Source organism: Echinops telfairi, unplaced genomic scaffold (assembly GCF_000313985.2).
Source record: "Echinops telfairi isolate 266 unplaced genomic scaffold, ASM31398v2 ScPeMD7_5868;HRSCAF=6743_1, whole genome shotgun sequence".
Lineage (NCBI taxonomy): Eukaryota > Metazoa > Chordata > Mammalia > Afrosoricida > Tenrecidae > Echinops > Echinops telfairi.
The window spans coordinates 3679556-3705463 of record NW_022109768.1 but is presented as its reverse complement, the minus strand read 5'-3'; the positions used below and the strand labels follow the sequence as shown (position 1 = coordinate 3705463).

The 25908-nt window shown below is 47.0% G+C and overlaps 1 protein-coding gene and 1 long non-coding RNA gene across 8 annotated transcripts in view; one reads left to right on the top strand and one right to left on the bottom strand.

Annotated features, from left to right (window-relative positions):
• The window catches only part of TRIM2 (tripartite motif containing 2), a 158014-nt gene that overhangs the window by 108038 nt on the left and 24068 nt on the right, over nt 1-25908 (top strand). For all 7 annotated transcript variants that reach the window (XM_045295812.1, XM_045295811.1, XM_045295809.1 and 4 more), the window contains exons 4-7: nt 5902-6053; nt 8449-8629; nt 9735-10458; nt 24792-24895. In XM_045295812.1, the coding sequence (XP_045151747.1) occupies nt 5902-6053; nt 8449-8629; nt 9735-10458; nt 24792-24895 (1161 nt within the window). The remainder of the gene's footprint in view (nt 1-5901; nt 6054-8448; nt 8630-9734; nt 10459-24791; nt 24896-25908) is intronic.
• On the bottom strand, nt 12006-13017 carry LOC123522353. Its single transcript, XR_006680619.1, has 2 exons — nt 12936-13017; nt 12006-12291 (listed from the first exon to the last, which is right to left on the bottom strand). It is a non-coding gene; the product is annotated as an uncharacterized LOC123522353 (long non-coding RNA).

The window sequence follows — 25908 nt, the reverse complement described above, 5'->3', positions numbered from 1 at the left end:
CCCCCGTCCTCTAGGGTTGCTGGGAGTTAGAATTCTAACTTGTGGCAATTCCTCCCCCGTCCTCTAGGGTTGCTGGGAGTTAGAATTCTAACTTGAGGACCATGGGCTTTGCTTTTGCTAGTTTCCTAGGGCTGCCTTAGCAAGTACACAGAATGGATGGCTTTTAGCCCCAGAGATGTGTTGTCTCAGAGGTCTAGAGGCTAGCAGTCTACAGCAGGGCCAGGCTCTCTCCAAAGACTCTAGGGCAGGGCAGGGAACCGTCCAGCCCTCATGCTATGTAAGGACCACAAAATCACTAGCACCAACTAACGTCACAGAGCTCACCAAAGAGAAGCAGTTCCAGTTATCACATGAGGGGCGAGTTAATGACATGTTTGACCAAACCTAGTAGCTGTGAATGTTATTATAAATATCTAAATCACCCTCAGCAGACACAAAAGGTTCCTCACCCCTGCTCGCTCGCTATCTCTATCACACACACACCACCACCACCACCACCCCGCCGCCCCGTCTCTCTCAGCCTCTGCTAACCCGATGTTCCTCAATTTGCAGTAGAATTCACTCAGCCATGCCCGCGTTTCCTCTGTCCGTCTGCTTTTATATGATTCCACTCAGATTTGGTTATAAACATCTTACTCCAGTAGGACCACATGTTAATTTCAGGCCCCTATTTCCAAACAGGCCCCATTCCTAGCTGTCAGGATTTAGGCCCTTAACCTGGCTCTTTTGGGGAGCAGGCCTTAACTGAGTGCAACCTGAAGAGGTAGCCAAGTGAAGTGACTGAGGGGGAGCTAGCTCAGGAGTCGGACTCCTGGGTCAGATTCCTGCTCTTCAACTCAGTATGTTAGCTGGGACAGGTTTTATAAAAACTCTCATTTCTTCACCTGTCAAAATAAGGTGACAATAGGAGAACAGAATGCAGCATTCCTGGAAGGCGCACAGTAAGTGCCCAGCCAGAGCCCTGGTCTTACGGAGGCTAAGCTGGCTGCTCGGGCCCACCAGCTGCTCCACGGGGGAAAGCCGATGGCAGCTCCTGTGTATCAGAATTGACGACAGATTGCTGTTTTTAAGAAAGTCCTGGATGCATGTTACTAGTGGCCCTTGAGTTGATGCTAACTGAAGGCAACTCATGCGGCCGAGAACGATGCCCTGAGCAGGGCTGCTTATGCTTCTTCTACTCTAGACTGCTGTTCACCTGAGGTTCGCAGCACGGGCAAGTTCTGCCAGGACATCTTGGATTCATTACGCGTTTGATTTTGAACTAATCTTTGGTTGTTGTGTGTTCAGAAATGGTTTTTCTGCCTTACTGTCACACTCATCTGGCACCTTGGTGTGTGTTACTACCAGATATACATGGCATTAAGGAGCAAACTAGTCAGATGGCTGATTTTTTACTATTATAAACATGAGATGTCTGACAATGAAATAGTGGATAAGTGAGAAGGTGTATTGCTGAAAATGTGAACATATTATCAGGAGAGTCCAGTCCCTGGAAAAGGACTTCATAAGTCTGGAAATAGAGGGCTAGCAAGAAAGAGGGGATTCTCAATGAGAATCTTGACACAGTGGCTGCAGCAATGGGCCCAAATATACAACCAGCCGGGAAGCTGGTGTTGGACTGGGCGGTGCCTTGTTGTGTTGCACACAGGATCACTGAGTTGGGACTGACCTGATGGTATTATGAAGAGGTCTTGTGCAGCCGATTGACCCAATGCAAAGTGTTGTATGATCTCTTGACTTCCGTGAGCATTGATTGTGGATCCAAGAAAGACAAAATGTTTGACAGCTCCAATCTTTTCTCCATTTATCTTGATTTTATTTATTGTCCAGTTATGAGGATTTGGGGTTTCTTCTTTTTTAAAATCATTTTACTGGGGGCTCATACAACTCTTATCACAATCCATACATACGTCAATTGTGTGAAGCATATTTGTACATTCGTTGCCCTCATCATTCTCAAAACATTTGCTCTCCACTTAAACTCTTGGCATCAGCTCCTCATTTTCCCCCTCCCTCATGAACCCTTGATAATTTATAAATTATTATTTTGTCATATCTTACACTGTCCGACATGTCTCCCTTTACCCACTTTTCTGTTTTCCAGCCCCAGGGAGGAGGTTATATGTAGATCCTTGTAATTGGCTCCCCCTTTCTACCTTGGGGCTTCTTTTACATTGAGTTATAACACATACTGAGGGCTGCAATCCTTGACCTTGATCAGCAAGTGCTTCTAGTCCTCCTCACTTTCAGCCAGCACTTGTATCACCTTCATATTACAGATGGAGTTAATAAGTCTTCTTCTAAACTTGACGACTTTTTCACATAATCCAGCTTCTCTTGATTATTTGTTCAGCATACAGATTGAATAAATACGGTGAGAGGATATAATCCTAACACATGCTTTTCTTGATTTTAAAACACACACTGTTCTAGTAAAGCCAAAGGATCCTTCAGTTAAAAGAAAAAAATTACCTCTCCCCACCCCCATCCTTCTACCAAACACATCTCATCAAATCACAGTACAGTTTTAAATCTATCTACAGAGTTTGGACCGATTTGAGGGAGATGGAACATTTCAGAGTATGTTTTTAGCACTTTCATTCTTATGTTAGATCATCATGAGCTGTTGGAATCATAAATTTATAAGCCAGTGAGAAGCTGTGGAAAATTAGCAGTGTGGGACTTGTATCATTTTATTGTTTCCTCATAGATTGTAGGAGTTAGCTGCTAAGGCTTTGAAACACAAATTCTCATTGCATATTCAAGCCAAATGCATGCAGTAGCAGAGATAAATAGCTGCAGTTAATTGCTATGGGTACATCTTTAAAAACAATCCAAGCGTCTGAAGGTTAATAAAACCAGCTAATTAGCCATAAAACAGGAGGCTGTGTTGCTGACTGCCTGGTGCCGAGTAGCACATGTGGATGAAACCCTGTCATCTGCTTTGAAGGGCTGTGACATCGTCTGTCTTGTAATTAAACTGCCAGGGCTGCGTGTTCCAAAAGCTCAAGAGAAATGGGAATCCTGGTCAGTGAACTGAGAGGTTCTTTGCCCTGAGAGCAGATAGCAGCGCATGAGCTCTGTAGTCCAAGGAACGCAAATGACCTCCCACCCTGTTCGTGCTTGCTTAGGCACCTGGGACAAAAGAAAGGCTCCCATGAAGCATGTGCTGTCCCAGAGAGGTGCCACCTTCCCCGTCATAATCGTCAGTGCCTTTGCAAAAGCCTCAGGGTGGACTGACCATCCTCAGCCCATAGTAACGCATAAGGTCTTGCCTCTTATGATGAACATAAATGGTGCCTACCTGTCAACACCAGTCAGCATCTCTTGGCCTCTGGCCCACCCTCCCCAGGGAGCACCGGCATCATTTGACTCAAGACGGATGAGTCGGCTGAGCCCTACAGCTCACACAATTAGCTCTCCCTGGACCCAAGGCTGTCAGCAACCAAGCACAAGCATTCGAGGATGACTCAGTTTTTTTTGACACTTTTTAATGACTGCAAGGCCTTTGCTTCCCAAGACACACTTAGGATCATTAACCCATGGAGAGTGACCCAGGTGCACTGCTGTCAGCACTGCCACGATGGTGTGCAACCCTCACCACGACCTACTTCCGGAAGGTTTGTATCACACTTCCACCACCACCCCCGCCCCAAATTCATTCATTCCACCACCACCCCCGCCCCAAATTCATTCATTCCAACCACTCTAGCATCTGACACCCACTAATCTGCTTTCTCTCTCTGGATTGACCTGTTCTGGACATTGACTATAAACGGGACTACGCGGTCTGAGTCTTGTGTCTCTGGCTTCTTTCAATCAGTGTAATGTTTTCAAAGTTCATCCAAGGATTGGATTGAATAACATTTTGGTGTGTGGACAAGCCTAGTCTGCGGATCTATTCACTTGCTGGCAGACATTTGGGATAGTTCCACTTTGGGGCGAATACACATCAGACTACAGTGAGGGCTCGTGTACACGTTTCTGCGTGGACATGCTTTCTGTTGTCTCGAGAATATTCCTAGAAGTGGAAAGCTGTATCTTTCAAGCACTAAAGAACAAAGATAGCCGTCGTGAGGTCTTCAGTTGCCTCAAATGCACGCACAAACCGGACCGTGGGTAAGGAAGACCAGGGGAAAACAGGCATTTGAGTTGTGGTTATGGGGAAGACTCATAGCCATTGCCAGAGACTGCCAGAAGAACAAACACCGCCCCTTCAAAGCAGGGATGGTGAGACTTCATCTCACAGACCTTGGGCATGTGATCAGGAGGGTCCGGCCACTAGAGGAGGACATCACCCGTGGTGAAGTGGATGGTCGGTGGTTTGATCTGTTGTCCCAGAGCCTCTATGAGCCCGAGCAGAAGCAATGGCACCTACCAACGTGATGATTCTGTTGAACTCTTTGAGGGGCCACCTGTGTTCCACAGAGCCCTACCATTTGCAGCTCCTCCAGTGTGTCCACATCTTCCCCGAGACGTATTTCACCTTCCTCACTAGCCTTCACCAACTTCGGGTCTGTTTGTGATGGTGCTCGTAGTTGTTATTTTCGTTTTTTATTTTTAATTATAACCATCTGAACACTGGTTGGGCTGGCTGCTAACTCCAAGGTTGGAGATTCAACCCACTGGCCTTTCGGAAAGAGGCTATCTGTTCCTGTAAACATGTAAAGCCTCAGAGAAACCCTACATACAACTACCATGAGTCAGCATTCACTGGATGGCCGGGGGTTTGTTGGGTAGTGAGTGTGAAGTGGTATCTTGTTGTGGTTTCACACTGGTTTGAACTCAGAAGCTACTCCCAGAGAGAAAGATGAGGCTATACATTGCCATAAAGATTTTAATTCTCGGACACCCAAAGATGCAGTTCTACCCCGTCTTACAGGGTTGTTATGAGTTGGAATTGACTCAATGGTAGGACTTTGAGGGAAAACTCATGCATTGCTAATCCATGGTTTATTTCCTGTGATTACTGGTCATTTGCATATCTCCTTTGGAGAACTGTCTCCAAGTCCTTTGCCTATTTAAAATAGGGTTGTTGGACATTTTGTTATTGTTGGATTACAGGATTCAGCATATGAAACCATTATCAGATAGGTGAGGGAGAGTCAAAAAGTATTGCCACGAGGGGTCCGTTTCATACATATATGAGCTTATTTCAAAGAAAACATTTTTAAATACATCTCTGTGATCAGTGGGTGCCTGCATTCAAGTTCTCTTGGAAATACACTTGTGGCTTCTGAAGGGATCTGCAGGGCCAGTTCAATTCAAGGCAGGGGGTTCAGCTCCGAAGGTGATCACTATGTTAAGGGACCCCACGGGCGTCATCTTGGTAGACTTTCTGGAAGTGCACGGGGCAGTCATGGGGTGTGCTGTGGGGTGTTCAGAAAATTGAAAGTTGCACTGGTGAGGGAAAAGGCCAGGAGAGTTGGACTGAGGAATTTTTTTCCCATCACGATGCTGAACCTGCTCATTCTTCGAGGGTGGCAAAGGCTATCCTATGAGAATGTTATTAGGAAATCTTATCCCATCTAGCTTACAGCTCCGATCTTGCCCCTTTGGGCATCTTTTGGTTCCCAAACCTCAAAGCACATGGAAAAGGAACGTAATTTAAGTCCCTGGATACCTCAACCGTGGTTGCGATGGTGTATAAATCAAAGGGACGGTTCTCCCCTGTCCTGTAGGGTCGCCATGAGTCAGAACGGATTCCATGGCAGTGAGTTTGTTTCGCTTTTGTTTTCTCTTCACACTGTATGCGTCATTCACTCCTGTGGAACCGGATATGGGAATGCCAACAGCCTACGGGGCCGTGAGCATGAATGAGGTGATGCGAGTAAAATGCCTAGGTCATAGCAAGCTCTCAGTCAACGGCCCCGAACCTGTGTGCTTTCTCGTTTCTCGTAGGTGATGGAATTTTACTGCCAGTCTTGCGAGACCGCAATGTGTCGTGAGTGCACCGAGGGAGAGCACGCCGAACACCCCACAGTCCCACTCAAGGATGTGGTGGAGCAGCACAAAGCCTCGCTGCAGGTCCAGCTGGACGCCGTCAACAAGAGGTGGGCTGGCCACCCTAGGGCTCCCACCTGGCCCTGGAACTGGAGGCTTAGCCTCCTGTTGCCCCAGTGGGTTAGTAGGTTCCCGTTACCTTTCAAGGGACCGGTCTCTGTGCTATTCACCCAGTTCTGCTTTGGTCATGGGTAATCATAAACTAGTGAGTGATGAAGGGTGCCCCACCTCATGTTATGAGAGGGGGGCATGTACATCACTTGAGGAAAATACTCTCAAGAACTCACTGAAATTCCTGCCCAAGCCAGGATCTCTGCGGAGCCTTCCTTAGCTGCTATTCTGATACACTGACAGGCACACTGCTTGGGCTGTAACTGGTTCCCCGTGAGCCAATGAGCGCTCCATTCTCACATACTCACACACACACACATCCACACATCCCACCCCACCACCATCCCTGGCTTCCTGCTTCCAAGCTCTTTCTTTAACATGGAAATAAGGGAACAGCTTCACTGTGGTGTGCTTGAGAAAGATCAAAGAGGAAATAGGGTACTGAATAGCATCACTGGTAGTCCTGGTGAGAGAAGGGTTGTCAAAACCTTTGAAACTTGAAAGAGGTTCCCAGGAGGCTCTCGGTTTGGATATCGTTTTTTTTTCATGTGGCTGGGGGAAAACTTACAGCTATATCATTAGAACAATTGCTTTCAACCTTGGGAGATTTGGCCATGTCTGGAGACAGTTTTGTTTGTCACCACTGTGGGGTATGTGCTCAAACTCGTGAGCACTCATGCCACTGATATGTGGTCGAGACTAGGATGCAGTTACACATCCTACAGAACACAGGAAGCCCCCTCAGCTGATGATCCAAAACAGCAGCGTGCCAATTTTGAGGGCACTGATGAAAAGCCATGGCTTTGTACCAAGTTTTTGAAAATAAATTTAAGGTCGACAGGAATAGATGTGGGCTCTCAGTTTCTCCTTTCAAAGGCAATCATTATGTCTCGTTCATTCTGTTCTTGAGTAATTTTTGATGATGAAATAACAAAGATGTATATATATGTTAAACAAAGCTTCCTGTTTAGACAGATCTTTGAATATATCAGAGTGGATGTTAAATAATGACCTTTAAAGCAGTGAGCAAACAATGCCATAGACAGGGGAACAACTAGGGAATTAAAATCAACAAGGAGATGACATAGGAATCCTGGGGGTTTGGGAGCAACAGCAATCTAGCTGAGAGAATTACTAAGAGGCCAAAGAAGGGAGAGTGTGATGGTGGGGCAGGAGGAAGGTCAAAGGAAACAGGAACAATCTAGGAAGCAAAGCTATGGATAGAGATATAAACATAGGTGTGTACTTATGTAAATATATAATTCATAAAAATAGAGGTATTAGCCTATGTCTATATATTTATATGGCAAGACATTGAGGGAGTGGATGGATTTGGGGCCTCTGCTCAAGCCACCCCTCAATGCAAGAACACCTTGTTCTAACAACCTAGTATTCTGTGATGCTCACCCTCCCAACACGATATGGGTACATAAGCAAATGTGGTGAAGAACGCTGATGGGGCCCAGCTATCAAAAGATATAGCATCTGGGGTCTCAAAGGCTTTAAGTTAAACAAGCAGCCATCTAGCAGAGAAGCAATAAGCCCACATGGAAGAAGCACACCAGCCTGTGCCATCATGAGGTGTTGATGGGATCAGCTATCAGGCATCAGAAGATGCCAAATGAAAAAAAAACCCAACATATTGTTGAGAACGAGGGGGGTCAGAACAAAGACCCAAAACCCATCTGTAGACAATAGGATATACCTTCACAGAAGAGTCACAAGGAAGGGATGAGTCAACCAGGGCACAGTACAGCATCAATGAAACACACAATATTCGTCTGGCTCTTTGAGGCTTCCTCATCCCCCACTATCATGATCCCAGTCCTGCCTTTCAGTTCTGGCTAGACCGGAGCATGTATACTGGTACAGAGAAGAGCTCAGGACACACGGAATCCAGGTCAAAGGAACCTCTCAGTAACAGAAATGGGAGTAGCGGATACCAGGAGGGTTTGGGGAAGGTGGGGAGAGTAGGAGAGGAAGGGGGAACCGGTTGCAGTGATCAACCCATAACACCACTCTGTTCCCCCACTCCCACCCTAGGGACGGTCAACTGAAACGCGGGTGAAGGGAGACAGCAGCTGGTGGAAGATATGAAATAATAATAATTTATAATTTATCAAGGGGTCATGAGGGAGGGAGGGAGGGAGGGAAAAAAGAGGAACTGATACCAAGAGCTCAAAGAGAAAGTAAATGTTTAGGAAATGATGATGGCAACATATGTACAGATATGCTTGATACAATTGATGTATGGAATGTTATAAGAGCTGTAAGAGCCCCCAATAAAATGATCTTTAAATAAATAAATAATGACCTGTAGCCGCTCTCCCCTAGACTCCCAGAAATTGATTCAGCTCTTCAGTTCATCTCGGAAATCATTCATCAGCTAACCGACCAAAAGGCCAGCATTGTGGATGACATTCATTCCACTTTTGACGAGCTGCAGAAGACCTTAAACGTGCGCAAGAGTGTGCTGCTGATGGAACTGGAGGTCAACTACGGCCTCAAACACAAAGTAAGGCTCCGGTCGTTCAAGGTTTTCTGTAAGAGATAGGGGATATCCATGGTCCTTCAAGGGCCTGGTTTACTGGGTTCTAAGGAGCCTTGTTGCCATAGTGATAACATAGTGGGTTGCTACCTACAAAGTCAGCAGTTCAAAACCACCATCCACTCAGTGGGTGAGAGAAGAGTGTTCCTATTCTTATAAAGACTTAGAAACTCAGAAACCCACAGGGGCAGTTTTACTCTGTCCTATAAAGTGGCTGTGTGCCAGCCTCAACTTGATGGCGTTGCGGTGTTTTTGGTTTTTAAGAAAAGGGGACTCAGATGGTTTCTCAGGTGTATGTTTCTCAGGTTTCTCAGTCACAGTTGTATGACTAATTGTGGCTTTCCTTCTTCTTTTCCTTTTCTGTTCTTTCCTGCACTCAGCCAAGCTTTGTGCTGCTGTGACCTTAAGAACCAATGTATAACGAGTGATTGTGGGCTTTGATAATAGATGAGGTTGAATATAGAGTAATGCTCTCGGGATTTAGGGTTAAACTGGGTTGTTTTTCCTCCCTTAATTATAATGTCTAATCACGTCTTAATTGCTCTCTCACACCCACACCAACCAGTTAGTCAGCTTCAAAGGGCACCCTGACTGCAGTTTTGTTTAACTCTGCCCATGTAATCCCCAAACCAGGGGCACGGGAAGTTTCTGGGGGTCAGAAGTGGGGAGTTTGGATCGGTGGGTTTCTGTTCCTTAGCTGGTAGGCTTTAGAGGAGGTCTGAGCATAAAGATCCTGGTGAACGACTGTTTCAGATGTCAAGCTTATCCATGGGTTTCCCACACTCTTGGCAGTGATGTTTCCACTTGCCCTTATCCAAAACACGTGACCCAAGAAGTATGTGAGTAGGAGAGCCCGGGTGCGGTGGGCGGGACAAGGAAAACACGGGACGGCATTGTAAGGTTTTGCAGTAGAGCTGGGTTCACTGGGTGAAAGTCAATACCAGTGGCTCAGCCCCACCCCGGAGGGCAGTTCTAGAACCTTCTCTGCTGAGGTTCTAATAGGCTGATCGCGCCCCAGGAGCCTGGCCACCACACCCGGCCGCCCTCACTCGCCATCCGGTTTTTCCGGCAGGTCCTTCAGTCGCAGCTGGACACCCTGCTCCAGGGCCAGGAGAGCATCAAGAGCTGCAGCAGCTTCACCGCGCAGGCGCTCAACCATGGCACCGAGACGGAGGTGCTGCTGGTGCGCAAGCAGATGAGCGAGAAGCTCAGCGAGCTCGCGGAGCAGGACTTCCCGCTGCAGCCGCGGGAAAACGACCAGCTCGACTTCCTGGTGGAGACCGAAGGGCTCAAGAAGTCCATCCACAACCTCGGCACCATCCTCACCACCAACGCCGTCGCCTCGGAGACGGTGGCCACGGGCGAGGGGCTGCGGCAGACCATCATCGGGCAGCCCATGTCCGTCACCATCACGACCAAGGACAAGGACGGGGAGCTGTGCAAGACCGGGAACGCGTACCTCACGGCCGAGCTGAGCACGCCCGACGGCAGCGTGGCGGACGGCGAGATCCTCGACAACAAGAACGGCACCTACGAGTTCCTGTACACGGTGCAGAAGGAAGGGGACTTCACCCTCTCGCTGCGGCTCCACGACCAGCACATCCGCGGCAGCCCCTTCAAGCTGAAGGTGATCCGCTCGGCCGACGTGTCCCCCACCACCGAGGGCGTGAAGCGCCGCGTCAAGTCCCCGGGGAGCGGCCACGTCAAGCAGAAGGCGGTGAAGAGGCCGGCCAGCATGTACAGCACCGGCAAGCGAAAAGAGAACCCCATCGAGGACGACCTCATCTTCCGAGTGGGTAAGGAGCCAGCCGGCCGCACTGCGCACGCGCGAGCCTCGCCGCCGCTGGGGGTCAGAGGTCGCGGCCTGCTGCGGGGGTCACGGGCTTCTGTGAGGTCAGCGGCAGAACGTAAGGCAGAACGGGGCAAAGCTCCGCTCCTGTCCTGGTTTACACGCAGAGGGCCTCAAACTACGGCCCGCGGGCCACATGCGGCCCGCCGAGGACATTTATGCAGACTGCCGGGTGTTTTTGCCCCGTTTGTGTTTTTACTTCAAAATAAGGTATGTGCAGTGTTGCATAGGAATTTGCTCATAGTTTTTTTTCTAAACTATAGTCCGGCCCTCCAACGGGTCTGAGGGACGGTGAACCGGCCCCCTGTTTAAAAAGTTTGAGCACCCCTGCCAGGCTCCGAAACCCACGGGGCCAGTTTGACCCTGTCTTCGGGGGTCGATAGGAATCCGCATCCATTGGAAGGCAAGTGGGTTTCGGGGAGGGGGCGGTGTGGGAGGAGTCCTGGTTAAAGTCCCTGGCCGCTAACTCCAGGGCCAGCTGTTGGAGTTCCACCCAGCATCCTTTTTTTTTATTAATTGTTTTATCAGGGGCTTATACAACTCTTAATCACAATCCATACATACATCAACTGTGTAAAGCACATTTGTACATTCGTTGCCCTCATCATTCTCAAAACATTTGCTCTTCACCTAAGCCCCTGGCATCAGCTCCTCATTTTTTTACCTTTCTCCCTTCTACCCCCTCCCTCATGAACCCTTGATAATTTATAAATTACTTAGTCATATCTTGCCCTGTCCAACAGCTCCCTTTACCCACTTTTCTGTTGTCTTTCCCCCCACCAGCATCCTTAGAGATCACAGCTTTTAGAAACGTGTCCTCTCCGGGGCAATGCTGCCTTATGGTGTCACTATGAGTTGAAACCACTGGACGGAACTGGGTTTGGCTGGAGACAGGGTTTATTTACTGCAAAACTTCTATTTGAAAGTGTTTGGAGCTGTGTTTGATGAGATTTTGCTCCTGTGAAAACTTACACAGTTTTGGAAACCCCCAGGGGCAGTTCTACCCTGCCCTCCAGGGTCGTTGTGAGTCCACATCCACTCAAAGGCAATGAGTTGGGGTGTGTGTTTTTAAATACTCCACAGATTTTGCGTTACATTCCTTTTTTTATGAAAATTACCTATGTCACATAAAAATTAAAAACAGAAAAATACAACACCGTTAATCTGGAGATTCTAAGGGACTTGTTGCCAACTGCTGCACACACACACAGGAATGTTTCCAGAGTAAGGCAGAGAGAAGAAAGAGTGTTACATCAGATAACTTGCTGTGCCAGGCTCTGCCTGATGGCTCTTGCTTCGCAGTGGTGCTTTGCAAGTTGTAGTCTCCCCCAGCGCTCCAGCTGTGTGTCAGCCCAGCTGTGGAGCAGTCCCCAAGAGGGAAGCCTGGGGGGAAGTCATAACTTGGAGAATGGAATGTGGTTGGGACAGAAGCAAAATCGCGCAGGGTGTACCAAGAGGGCTTGGGAAGCTCCATGTCGGTTTTATTGCCACTGGTTTCAGAAGGAAAACTTTTATTTTCTCAGACTAAGCAAAGTAGCCAAGAGAGGACAATTCTTATGGAAAAGAAGTCGAAATGTGTGCTTCCATTACCCTTTCCAAATCTTGCAGCCCGTTTCTCTTCCTCCTTCAGCCTCACACTGATTTCTCATCAAGGTGGCGCACAGAACATTGACTGGCCCACGTGGACCAGTTCTGTGGTTGAAATAGATTAAGGGCAGGTGAAATGATAGAAACTGCTCTCTCTCTGCACCTTTTCCGAGCCGAGAATCTGCTGCAGTACCTGTAAGTGTGCAAGGCAAAAGGGCGAGGTCACAGGCTTTTCCAGGCTCGGAATTCTTTTTCTAGGGAACCTCTTGGGAAACTATGGAACTTGTTACCTTGTTACCTCAGAGTGTGGAGGTCACTATTCGCCACTGGCCATATGCACACAGATGTGGGTGCTGAGAGGCGGAATCACTCCCACCCCCCTTTAAGCAGCGTAGAGGGACTGGGGTCCAGCACAGAATCGGGGTTCTGTCACTTACTTGAGCCTTGGGCAGGTTTCTTAGGCTCCCTGGACTTCAGTTTCAGGGCCCATAAAATATAAGAATATTTTAAATACCAAGCTCAATGCCCGGCATGTAGGTTTATCTAGTGAAGGAGGTCTCTTGTTAACTGTCATGTTACTAATGCTGCTTGACTTCCCCAACTCCCCTTTCTCTCGTTGGTTGTCTGCCTACAGTGCCAGCACAGTCTTTCATTTGAAACCCCCCCTCCCCCCCGCCCCGCCACTGCCTCCATGGGTAGGCTGCAGAGGGAAGAAAGGCTCAGATCAGCAAGTGGGGAGATCTGGGTCTATGTCCAGCTTCTTCCAGCTGGGCAAATGGCTAAGCCCTTTCTGAGCCCTGTTTCCTCCTCCGTAAAATGAAGGGAATAAAATGTTACCGAGTTCTTCAGATTCCTACAAAAACAAGAGGAGAACCCTCCAAGAGATGGATCGACACAGTGGCTGGAACAATGGGCTCAAAACATCACAGTTGTGAGGGTGGTGCAGGGCCAGGCAGCTTTTCATTCTGTCGTGCATTGGGTCACTATGGTTCGGGACCGATTTGGCAGCTGCCGTTTCAAGTTTCTGTGGGAGAGAAATGGAAGAGAATGATTTTTATGGTCCTGGCACTTACCTTTGTAAAGACTGGGTTGATGGTGGTGATGGTACATGCCATTGAGTTGGTTCCAACTCACAGCAAACAGTCCGATGCCATCCTTACCATTGTTGTAATGTTTGAGCCCATTGTTTACAGCCACTGTGTCAACCCATCTCACCAAGACTCTTCAGCACTGGACTCCGATCCACACAGTTGGCAGTTCAAAATCACAAACAGCTCCTCAGGAGAAAGATGGCTTTCTACTGCTGTAAACAAGAGTCTTGGAAATCCAAGGGGGCTATGAGTCAGCATTGACTTGATGTAGTGAGAGCTACTTGGGCAAGAATGATGTCCAGTGCCAGGGACAGGTCTCTCCTGATAATGAGTCCAAAGAACATGAGATGAAGTCTCACCTTCCTCACGTCGAAGGAGCATTCTGGCTGCCCGTCTTCTAAGACAGATCTGTACTCCATGGTAGATTCAATATTCTTCTCCAACACCATAATTCAAATGTATCAATTCCTCTTGAGTCTTCCCTATTCATAGTCCCTTTTTCATGTTATTTTGAAAATAACCATGGTTTGGGTCATGTGCACCTTTGTCCTAATTCTTCTTTTTTCTATTAAATACTTTTATTGGGGGCTCTTACATCTCATCACAATCCATACATCCATCCATTGTGTCAAGCACATTTGTACATGTGTTACCATCATCATTTTCAAAACATTTCCTTTCTACTTGAATCCTTGGTATCAGCTCCTCATTTTCCCCCCGCCCTCCCTCATGAGCCCTTGATAAGTTATAATTATTTTCATATCTTACATCGTCCTCTGTCACCCAATGAAGCAACACCAGAAAGGACTCACATTCCTAAAATGTGGGTGAACCAGAATGCTAACCAGAACCGGTTGAACGGTAGTAAAGTTGAGTTTCTCTTTTAGACAAGAGTAGTGTGCCCATTGCATAGCAACCAAAATCTTGAATCCGTTGAAATCAGAGGTGGCCAGCTTGAGGATGGCAGCCAGTCACATCATTTTGGATACATGTCGCTCTCCAGTCCTGGCAATAATTCAACTTCATGAATTAGATGCCTGCAGTGTTCACTGGCACATCCAGAGCTTAAGATCTACAATTGTTCTTGATCTGCTGAGCATTCCAGATCACCCAGGTTTTACACTGGTCAGTGCCTGTTTCCTTTCATTGGCCATGACTGAGCTGGTTCTGGCCCCCTGACCCTACAAGATTGTAAATTACTGGGGTCATAATGACGTAGAGCCTCCCTCCTGACCCAGAAGAGTACTAAATGTGCCTGTCACTGCTGTTGGGCTACAGTTTTGAAGCAGACCATGCAGACCAGGCCTGCGTTGAGCTGCAAGGATGACGACGTGTTCACACGCATCAGGAAGGACTCAGCTAGGCGACATCAGACAACTCAGACAAAAGCAGCGCTGGCCTGCCAAGAGCTGTCGTCTCTCCATCTGCAAAGTTGGCTACAAATAAGTAGAGTTTATATTAACATTTAGTAGAGTCCAACGTTAATTTTGTACCTCCATCTTAGCACTCCAAGCGTCTTTGAACCATCAGGCAATTATGTGCAGGAACCGAGAGCATTCCGCATTTCAACAGTCCCTTTGTGCACTGTTGAAGCCTGCTGCTTGTGATGTGGAACTCATTCAAATTCAGCTCCACCCAGGAGAGGGCAGCTGGCTCTTGCATTCCCACAGCTATCTCCATCTCCATTGCTGCCGTCTCAGTCGCTCATGCTGTACCGATTTTGTGCTTAAAGAGAACTGGTTTCCATACAGCGTGTAGGAATTAGGGTGGGTACAGCAGCCTGTGTCCATGTGCTCTCTCAAGGTGACCCTGAAATGTGTGCACCACATATTCAGGGTCCTGTAGAAGATCTCTAGTGCTCATTTTGACCCAGATCTTTACCTTCCTCACCAATTATCCAGCCCCCAAGTTCGGTGTATGTGACTTTTCTTGAGCACTTACTATGCACCAGGTGCTTTGCTTGTTGTTAGCTGCCATCCAATTGGGTCCCTACTCATGGCGACCGCAGGCTCACTGAAATGAAACACAGGGGTGAGCCCTCCATTGGCTCCTTGATCAGTGTGAGCCAGACACTTTGATCCCTGAGGTTTTTTTCATTAGCAGCTTTCCTGAGTAGATAGCCAGGCCTTTGTTCCTCATCTGTCACTCATGGTTCTTGTTGTTAGGTTGAGTGACTTAGACTCTGAGTGATCCCATGTGACAGAGTAGAGCTGTCCCACAGGGTGCTCTTGGCTGTAATCTTTACCAAAGCAAGTGGCCAGGCCCTGGTGCTGCCGGTTCCAAGTACCAACCTTTGGGTTAACCAGTTGTGCCCTGAGGGCTCCTTTCATCACTGTGGGGGAGTGGTTTGGATGAGATTCCCACTCTGACCTCCCGGGGGTCACATTTGGATAGCAGGCAGATGTAGTACCTTCACTGTGAATCCGGACATAGATGCAGGGTGGGGGAGGAGGCTGCCAGATGGAGGGAAGCCCAGGAAGTTCCCAGCAGGGATGACATCTAAGCTTAAGCTGGCTTTGAAGGAGATAAAGCCTGTCAGGTGGAAGGGGGAGACACATCTTAGATGAAAGGAAGGCAGATGCAAAGGCATCGTGGGAGAAACTGAGTTGTTCACAAACATGCCAACGATCCTATTAGCTTGGAGCATGAAATGAAGTCGGGGGAGAAGCTGGCGCTTAATTCAGGCAACCTGTGCTTCTCACAGGTGGTCTCTATTCCACTTGCAGAGGGATTCCTTCAGGTGTCTGGTAAAGATAAAAATTACCCAATTCTGAAGGGCGCTGACTGGAGCAGAGTATCTGGGCAGAGGCCCTAAACTGCAGTGATCGGCACACCTCCCACCAGACTGGGGCGTGGGGAGCACGGCAGGCAGCAGCATCACTCACGTTGCAGAGACCCTGGGGCACTCCTTGTGTCCCAGTAAGCTGGAGATCCAGAAGAGGTTGCAGTCGTCCTCAAGAGCGCTCAGGAGTGTCAGGGTGCATCAGTGCCCTGGAGTAGAGGAAAGGGCAGTTTATAAGATGCTGAGCAGGTGTGCAGGGCAGGGCTTAGCAATGACCAATTAGCACTTCCAGTTCCTCCATTTGAGGTGCTGTAGGGATGCAGGGCAGTATAGTTAGGTCGTGGACTCCAGAGGAATGATGCCTGAGGTTCAGCCTCAACACTGCCATTTGCTAGCTGCGCGAACTAGATAAGTTACTTAGCCTTGCCGTGCCTTGGGCTCCTGTAGGTAGGGCGAAAGAAAGGGCAGCACGGGGCAGTGGTGCTGAGTATTGCTCAGTAAGTTTCAGAGAGGCAAAATGGGTGACACTGCTTTGGGCCCACAGTCAACACCCATGGAAGCAGCAGTCAAGAACTCAAACTCGCTGCATTGAGCAAATCTGTGCAAGAACTCCTTGAAATGCAGAAGAGCAAAGATGTCACCGTGTGCCCAACAATGATTGTCATTAGGTCCCTGGATGGTACAGGCAGTCTGTGCTCTACTCAAAGGCTGGAACCCTCCCATGGCACCATGGAAGAGAGGCCAGGCAATCTCCATCTTTAAGGATTAGCCAAGAGCACCTATGGGGTACTCAGCTGTGCATGAGTAGGAATCAGCTCAATGGATTTCTTTCTGTTGCTATCATCATCATCAAAATCAACTTCAAACTGGGGAGGCGGGGTGGGGGTTGACACAACCAAGATAGGAGTGTAAGAGGAAGAAGGAGTATGTTTCCGTTACGATCATCTGTGTGCAGGCGTGCAGTAGGAAATGGGAGACAGAGTTTTGTGGCTCAGCAGAGAGTTGAGGCTAGAGAGATCTGTTTGGAAGTGAAAAGCCCCAAGAAGTTCCTTTAAGGCAGCGGCCTGGATGTGGTGTCAGAGATCAGCATTACAGTCAGGGGATGGAAGAAGGAAGCACGAGAAGGGGCTAGGCATTCTCTGAGCCAAATACTGTGCATCTCACCTCTGTACGCTTCTGAAAACCTGTCTGTTCGCTGCTGTCCAGTCAGCCTCCACTCAGGTAACCACACGCATAGCAGGTGGAAACCACTAGTTCTGTGCCGTCCCCCGATTGGTGGAGGGGGAGACTAGTGATCCCCAAGGCTTTCATTGGCTGATTTTCAGAAGTGAATTGTCAAGCCTGTCTTCCTAGTTGGTCTTAGTCTGGACGATCTTCTGAAGTCCGTTCCCTGTATAGCAGTATGCATGTCTCTGGTGACAGACGGTGGTAGCGCCGCAGGAAATGGCTTGGCCAGGAATTGAACCTCCCCGTGGAAGGGGAGAGCATTCTACCACTGAACCACCAATGCCTCTGTTGGAAAACCTCAGAAGACTGACTGTACTTTCAGCCCCTTGTATACCTACAATGCGATAGACTTGTTAGCTGCCCTGACTCATGACAACCCAGTGTATTTAAGAGTGGAGCTACTCTATAGGGTTTTCTTGGCTGGAATTGTTATGGAAGCAGTGAGCCAAGCCTTTATTTTGTGGCACCACTGGGTGGGTTCCAACCTCCAACCTTTAGGTGAACAGCCAATTGCAAGCAGTTTGCACCACCCAGGCCACTACAATATGCGTACTTCCTAGAGTATACCATGTGATGTAAAGAGCCCTAGTAGCTCAAACATTTAAGTGTTTGGCAAAAGGTCAGTGGTCCAAACCTACCCAGCAACTTCCCGTAAGAAAGACCTGGCAATGTGCTTCGTAAAGATTTCAGCCAAGAAAGCCCTGTTTTTGTAGTCTTCGTGCAGCAAAAATTATTTGACCGCACGTAACAGCTACTTCCTCCCTTCCTAATTATTCAGAGGGTTCATACTGGTAGGCTGAAAGCAGTCACAATGGGGGCAGTGGAGCATTTGTACTCCCTACCCTACAGAAATCGAGAAGGGCTGCAAACCAGCTCCTCTACCAAGATCCCCATTCACACTTTCCAGAACTTGACATCCTAGCTCAGCATAGAGCTATCTTGTGGCTGGAGAGATGCTCAGAGCACGGAACGCTGGCCCAGGAAGCCGGGACCCTTCCCAGTCACACAGTGCTCCTCTTCAGCCCAAGTGCACTCTGACTACTGCGGTTGCCCACAGTTGACATATGGGATCCTTCCTGTGCCTGAACACTTAATATATGCCTGCTGAGCATGAAGAAAGACCTCTGTTGGCAAAGCTAGTTACTCCCTGGGCTGCTCACCGCGAGGTCATCAGTTCAAAACCACCAGCTGCTCCTTGGGGGCAAGATGAGGCTTTCTAGTCCCATAAAGAGTTACAATGTCAGAAACCTGCAGGGACAGTTCTCTCCTGATGTATAGGGTCACTATGAGTTGGAATTGACTCACTAATGAGTTGGGGTTTTGTTTTTGCCTTTTTTTTTTACAGTGGCTGAGTGACTGTGTGACTCTAATACTCAAAACCACCAGGATTCCTACTAGAGGAGCTCCAAAAAATTCTTCAGAAAAATCCCCTGATCTTTTCATTCCGTTTGTCCAAGAACTTTTTGAAACCACCTTTCACTATATTGGAAAACAATCCAGAGTAGGGAAGTACTTTAGAGCTTCAACTGATGGGAATGGCTTAAAACAGGGATTATCTCCCCCTCCCTGTGATGTGCTGACGAGAAGCCATGAGCTGCTTTTACCAGCTACGACAGCAATTGAACGAAGCATTCGGAAGCTAGAAAATGGGGGTGGAAGTGAAAGAATTACAGTTAAATTGTTTCAAATGATGTAATTCAAGCATCCTATCTTACTGAGCACATGGGAAGTGTTGAATGAAGCATTAATTTGCCCTCTAGTGTGGTGTGTTTTCTTGTACTATAAAGTGGATGTATATATAAGGTAACCAGACATCCCATTTTTGGCGGGACCGTCCCGATTTTTGGTGTTTTAAAAAAGTCCCGATATTTGGAAAGAATCCACGACAAGCTAGGTAACGGTCTCTTTGGTCCATATAGACCAAATTTTTAATCAAAAACCCCCATCCCCACCCCGGTCAATGGTGTCCCGCTATAAATCTGATCACCTTATGTATATATATATTTACCAGGCTTCACAGGAGGCAACGTTGTTATTGTATGCCTCTTCCCATGCCTCACTGAGTCCTGGGTGGTGCCAAAGGTTGATGCTAATTAAAAGGTAGGAGGTACAAGTCCACCTGTAGGTGCCCCTGGAGAAAGGCCTGGTGATCAACTTCCCCAAAATCAGCCATGGAAAACCTTAAGGAACACAGTTTCACCCCGACACACATGGGGTCACTATGAGTCAGAATCCAGTGATAACTGATTTTTCTCCCTACTTCACATCTGCAAACTGCCACCTTCCCTTTCCAAAATCCTCCAAGGTCATGCCTAATTGGCTTCAGGTCTTGATAAGAACTCTGCTCCCACCCCTCAAGAAACCCATCTGTGGAAACGTATCTTGCATTTCTAGTGGAAGACCTACAACTAATATTTACAGAGCACTAAGCACATGCTGTGTTATGGGGTGCAGCAGGGCACAGCCCTTGCCCTCGGGGAGTTTATATAATCTAATGAGAGATATAGGCTACACAGCTAAAGTACCACAAGATAAGAGTTTTCTAAAGGATTTTAAGGAGAAAGTGTGATACAGATGAGCCAGAAGGCTCACTTCTGAAACAATCTTTTGAAAGGCCAATTAGAAAAATAAACGATGCGCATGTTAAAATAAATAAATAGCCAGACTCATTGCCATCGGGTCAATTCTGACTCCCAGAGGGACCCTGTAAGACAGAGCAGAGCTGCCCCCGTGGGTTCTGCGACTGTGGATCGTTAGGGGGAGTAGAAAGCATCTCTCTCCCGCAGAGCAGCCAGTGGTTCTCAAACTGCTGACCTCGTGGTTAGCAGCCTAATGCATAACCGTCTGTAAAAGGTCAGCAGAACCAGGTTGAGTTCTTTGTGCTGTCTCATTACCCGTGTCAGCTGCCTAGATTGAATTCCCTTAGATATAAATGGGAATGGCAGTATTTGCCCTGCTGATGCCCGTGGTGCTTGTGATAGGGCGCACATGGAGAGTACACGTGAAGGTGCTGTAGATACTTGAATGCTTCTCTTTCCCATGAGGTAATGTGGGGCTTAATTTACTCAGCCATTTCTAACTTACTCATGCACTCACTCATTCAGCAAACGTTTATTACACATACACGTGTTTGGAAGTCCTGTTTAGATCCTGTGCTTGGCTCTAGTTCCTCTCATTGCATTATCCCACCCAAAATATCTAGGTTTTTTTTAGCATTCATTTTTAAATTCATACTTTCCTATTAATTTAGGAGTCCTGGTAATGCTGAAAGGGGAGCCCTGGTCATATAGTGATTACACGTTGGGCTATTAACCACAAAGTCAGCAGTTCAAAATCACCAGCTGCTAAGTGAGAGAAAGATGAGGCGCTTTATTCCCATAAAGAGTTACAGCCTCAGAAACTCCCAGAGGTAGTTCAACCCTGTCCTGCAAGGTCACGATGAATCGCATTTGACGCAGTGGCAGTGAGTTTTTTGGTGGTGCTGTTGGATAAACGTTGGACTGCTAACCTCAGGTTGGCAGTTCATACCCACCAGCTGCTTCTCAGCAGAGATGTACAGAAACTCCACATAGGATTGCTATGAGTTGGAATCAACAAGATAGCAGTGGGTTGGGTTGGGTGTTTCTGGTTCCTACTAATTGGGAAAAGATTAAGATCCTAGACAATGGATTGAGCGCAGCTACAACACTGAGCTCAAACGTCAGAACCATGGTGAGGGTGGCGCAGGGCCGGGCGGGGATTTTCCCATTGTGCACGGGGTCAGAACTGATGAACGGCCCCTAACAACCACCATCACCATTAATTGGAGTGGGGATAGGAGGCGATCTGAATGTACTGACCCCTTGTTCATGCTAGGGGCTTACTTTGCTTCTTTGGGGGCTATCTAGGGGTCTCATGGATGAAAAAGACCAGGAGGAAGACAGATGAGAAGCTGTTGGTTTAAAATTTATTTTGTGCTTCACAGGCTAGTTTACCATCTGTGGAAAACAAGCTTAAATTATGGGATTGCTGCCACCTGGTTTATAATTACTTTTAAAATACAACTCATTTCATTAGCCAAGATTTAACTAGCAAATGAAATTTTTTACATCAAAGTAGACAGGAAATGTTTTATAAGTACTTTCTATGTACATAGTATTGTATTCCATTAAATTTCAAGTATATATCATAAATATAAAATATATATTGTATTTTCTCTCCTTGTCATTAAAGAAACTCTATGTTTTCCTTATCTATTTAGAGTTACAATGCAGAGGGACTCCTCTGTGAAAAATCTTACGCAGTCAAGCAGGATAACAGGTTATTCCTACCTTCAAAGATATTGTTTTGCTTTGGTTCCAGGCCACTTTACAAACACGGGAACTACAGGCATTTCTGCATAATGACAATATGGCCAGCAGGTGGCATCATTATTCACAAGCAAGGTTCTTAAGTTTGGCCACAGAAGCAGCCTCGTTTGTCTTCGAGAGTCTTGGGCTGTGAGGTGACCTTCCTTTTGCAGTCACACTGTGATCCGCCTGTGCTTTCAGCGCTTTGTGTGATTGTTTAGCTTTGTTCTTTAAAATGAGGATGGATCAGTAATCCCTGTTCAGCCAAAAGATGCTTGAGGGAATCAGTGGGCATTGCCAATAATACTAACTCCTACTACATGGAGACTTAGCCATGTGACTTTAAAGAAAAAATATTTTAGAAACATATATCCTAAAATTAAAATGGCAGTGGCTGTTCCATCTAGCTCTTTGAAAATTAAAATATATTAGTAATCTTCGACTGACAGACGCTTCTCCATCTTAGGATTTCATATATGTTTGGGGAAAGAGAGGCAGGCAATAACTGACTCCCTCCCAAAAAACGCACTGCCATCGAGCCCATTCTGACTCATACTGACACTATCGGACAAGGCAGAACGCCCCGGTTGGCTTCCAAGACTGTAACTCTTTACTTGAGTAGAAAGCCTCATCTTTCTTCCATGGAGTGGCTAGGGGTTTTGAACCGCTGAACTCATGTTTTGCAGTTCAACATGTAATCCACCACACCACCAGGGCTCGTACAGCTGACTGGAGACCCAGAAGAAGAGCTGGGCCCACAGGTCACCCTGGAGCTTAGGAGAGGCTGTTGAACTTCCTCCCAGGCATATGTTTTATGTAGCATAGTGCCCCTGCCCCTATGGCCCAGTATTGGCAGGTGCCAAGCATCTCGTGCTTATTTCCACCTGGCTTAGAATCGTCCTCGTTCTGAATAGCTGTGTTATGAGTCTGCCTAAATACCTCGTCAAGTTTTAAAATTATACTCTACAATGACATTTCCCCCATTTCTGCGGACACTCCAACATGTGTGTTTACTTCTGCCAAGAAAGGACTTTATGATCATCACTTGTTAGTGTTTGTAACATTACATTCATTTCTCCTCTTATATTTTCCCTCCTTCAATCTTACCTCTTATTTCCAGAAGGAAGATGCATCTCTTTGACCAAGGGATCTCCCTAAGTCTTCACTAGAGAACTGTTTCCCTCCTGTCTTTGAGAAAACATCAGCTGCTACTGCCAGTAGAACTCTTTCTCAGTAGGGTGAGCTTGGTCCTTGGCAAGCCAGGTGAAAGGTTAAATGAAGGAGGACAGCGGTGGTTTTAGCTCCTACCCACACCAGGTGGTGGTGTTCGTCGCCATTAAGTCACTGGCATCGCATAGTGATCCCAGATGACAGAGTAGAACTACCCCCCACACTTTCTGGGAAGAACTCCCGTAAAGTTGATTCCAATGTAGAGCATCACCGTGATACAGAGATTCTGAGGCTATAAATCTTTTTTTTTAATTACTTTTATTCGGGTCTCTTACATCTCTTATCACAATCCATACATTCATCCACTGTGCCAAGCACATTCGTACGTGCGCAGCAAATGGGCTATAAATCTTTACGAGAGCAGACAGCCTCAACTTTCTCCCAGGAAGTGGCTAGTGGGTTTAAACAGCCAGTCTTGTGATTCGCAGTCCAGTGCTTCTCTGACGGGACCACCATGACTCCGTCCCATGAAGATTACTGGCTGCTATGAGATGAAATGGAACAAGCACAGGAACAAGCACAGTCACTTGTAGGGGAGCTCTTTCTCCTGCAGATCAGCAGCCTGACGCTTTGCTGTCCCACCATCAGAGCGCTTTGCCTAGGCTCGCAGGACAGCACATGAGTGCCCAGCTCTTGCTTGGGTGTATGTTATGCTTGCCCTTCTGATTTTGCATAACCAAGGATCTAGAACATCCTGATTTTGCTTTGCAAATTCACTTATCTGATGTTTGTTCCCATCTCAACTGTATGAGTCTAGCGCTTTTTGAGTATGTGGCTTGACTTGGCCCCCTTTTCCTCATCTCGCTAACTTCTCGGCTTATGTGTATCAATGTGTTTCTTTCTTTTTTTTTTTATCAATGTGTTTCATCAATTAACTTTTTATTCTTAGATCCAGGTCCTGGCCCAGCCCCCATCACCTTGAAAAACATATTTATAAACTGAGCATTTGAGAAGATTAATTTCTTTTCCTGGACCTTGAGTTTTACCCTGTTTGGTAACTATCTGTTACTCAGACCCAAAAGATCCATATCTGAACTGTTTCGTTTGTCTTAGAGTAGCTGAGAGAGATGGAGTCCCTTGAGACTGTCACCCCAAAAATGATCACCATGGAGTGGCTTCATTTCTTCGTAGAGTTCTGGAGGCAGGAGATCCCAAATCGTGTCAGCAGGGCTATCCTCTCTCTGGACGCCTGAGGGAGAACCTGCCCTCGCTTCATCCAGCTGCCGGAGGCTCCAGCTTCGCCTGCTCTCCGCTTGTGGCAGCAAGGGCCTTCCTTGTTTTGGCATCTCTCTCTCTAATTGGAGCCCTGACGGCACTGCCGAGTAAGCGTTGGACTGCAAGCCACAGACTTGGCAGTTCAAACACACCGAGTCGATTCCAACATATCAAAACCCTATGTGGGATTTCTGAGACTAAATCTTTCTGACAGCAACCTCATCTTTCTCTTGTGGAGCTGCCAGTAGGTTTGAACTGCTGACCTTGCAGTTAGCAGTCTAGTGCTTAGCCACAACGCCACCATGTCTCCTTAATAATTCTACTGAAATAAGTTCATTTCTTTTGAGCTGAGTACAAGGAAATCTGTTTGCTATTTTCACATCTTTTTTGGCCTTACGGTCTATTAAATGCACTGAATGCCAAGTGTCCAGGTTTTGCTAAGAGGAGCTGAGGAAGAGGGTGGAAATAAGGCCTTGCTTCCATTGTGTCTCCTCTGTTGGACTCTTAGTTTGCATTATTATGTCCTTGTAGAAATCCTGTTAAAACACAGCTATAAACTGATAAATGATGATTGCCTAAAAATTGATTCTGCAAAGGCTTTATTAATCTGGAAGAAAAGTTTAGTTGCATGTGAATTAGTTTATAATGGAGGGTACAGAGAGTCTCCCCCACCCTTTTTCCCCCCTAAATATACTTTTAAAACATAATATATTATCTGGTTACCTATGGGAGCCTGACTAATCAACTTACGGAGACTAAGAAATGTAATTCTCTAGTATTCAATCTCTGTGCCTTTTTCTTCTTTCTTTTTTTTGTTTAGGTACCAAAGGAAGAAATAAAGGCGAGTTTACAAATCTTCAGGGGGTAGCTGCCTCTGCAAGTGGAAAGATATTGATTGCAGATAGTAACAACCAATGTGTGCAGGTATGGCCCCTAATTGTCTACCTTTCCCCCGCAAATACGCAGAGTTTCCTACTTGGAACCAAAGACATATGATCCAAGAAATGCAAGAGGAGCTTGTAATGTATGAGGGGCTTCCCAGAGATCCATAAAAATAATGGTTATCTTTCTACTCCCATTTTCTGTGAACATTGTGGTCTCTATCGGCTTTTCTTCAAATAGGGTTTGGTTTGTATATTCTGACCTATAGTACCTATGACAGATGTTCTTGTTTTTATCTGTCTCAGCGTTTTCTGTGCTCGGTCCTGTCTGTTGTTGTTCGGTATTGATGAGCGGGCTTCCGTTCCTACTAACCCAGGAACAGCAGAATGAAGCCCTGCCCTGGCCCACGCCGTCCTCTCGGTCGCGGCCATGCCTGAGGTTATATGCAGAGCCCACCACTACAGCCACCGAGTCAGTCCAACTCCTGGAACATGAGCCTCTTTTTCCACTGACTCTACCTTTTTTGTTCTTTATCATTTTATTGGGGCCTCTTACAACTCTGATCACAATCCATACATGTATCCATTGTGTCAAGCTCATTTGTATATATGTTGCCATCATCATTTTCATAACATTCTTTCTACTTGAGCCCTTAGTATCATCTCCTCTTTTTTCCCTCCCTCCCCCAACTCCCTCCCTCACAAACCCTTGATAATTTATAATTTTTTTTTTCATGTCTTACACCAACCATTGTCTCCATTGTCTCCCTGCACCCACTTTTCTGTTGTCTGTCCCCCTGGGAGGGGGTTATATGTCAAGCATTGTGATCGGTTCCCGCTTACTCCCCCCGACCTTCCCCTTACCCTAGGTATCGCTACTCTCATTGGTCCTGAGGAGTTTATCTGTCCTGGATTCCCTGTGTTTCCACCTCTTATCTGTACCCTTGTACATGCGCTAGTCTGGCCAGATTTGTAAGGTAGAATTGGGGTCATGATAGTGCGGGGAGGGGAGCATTAAAGAACTAGAGGAAAGTTGTATGTTTTGTTGCTGCTATA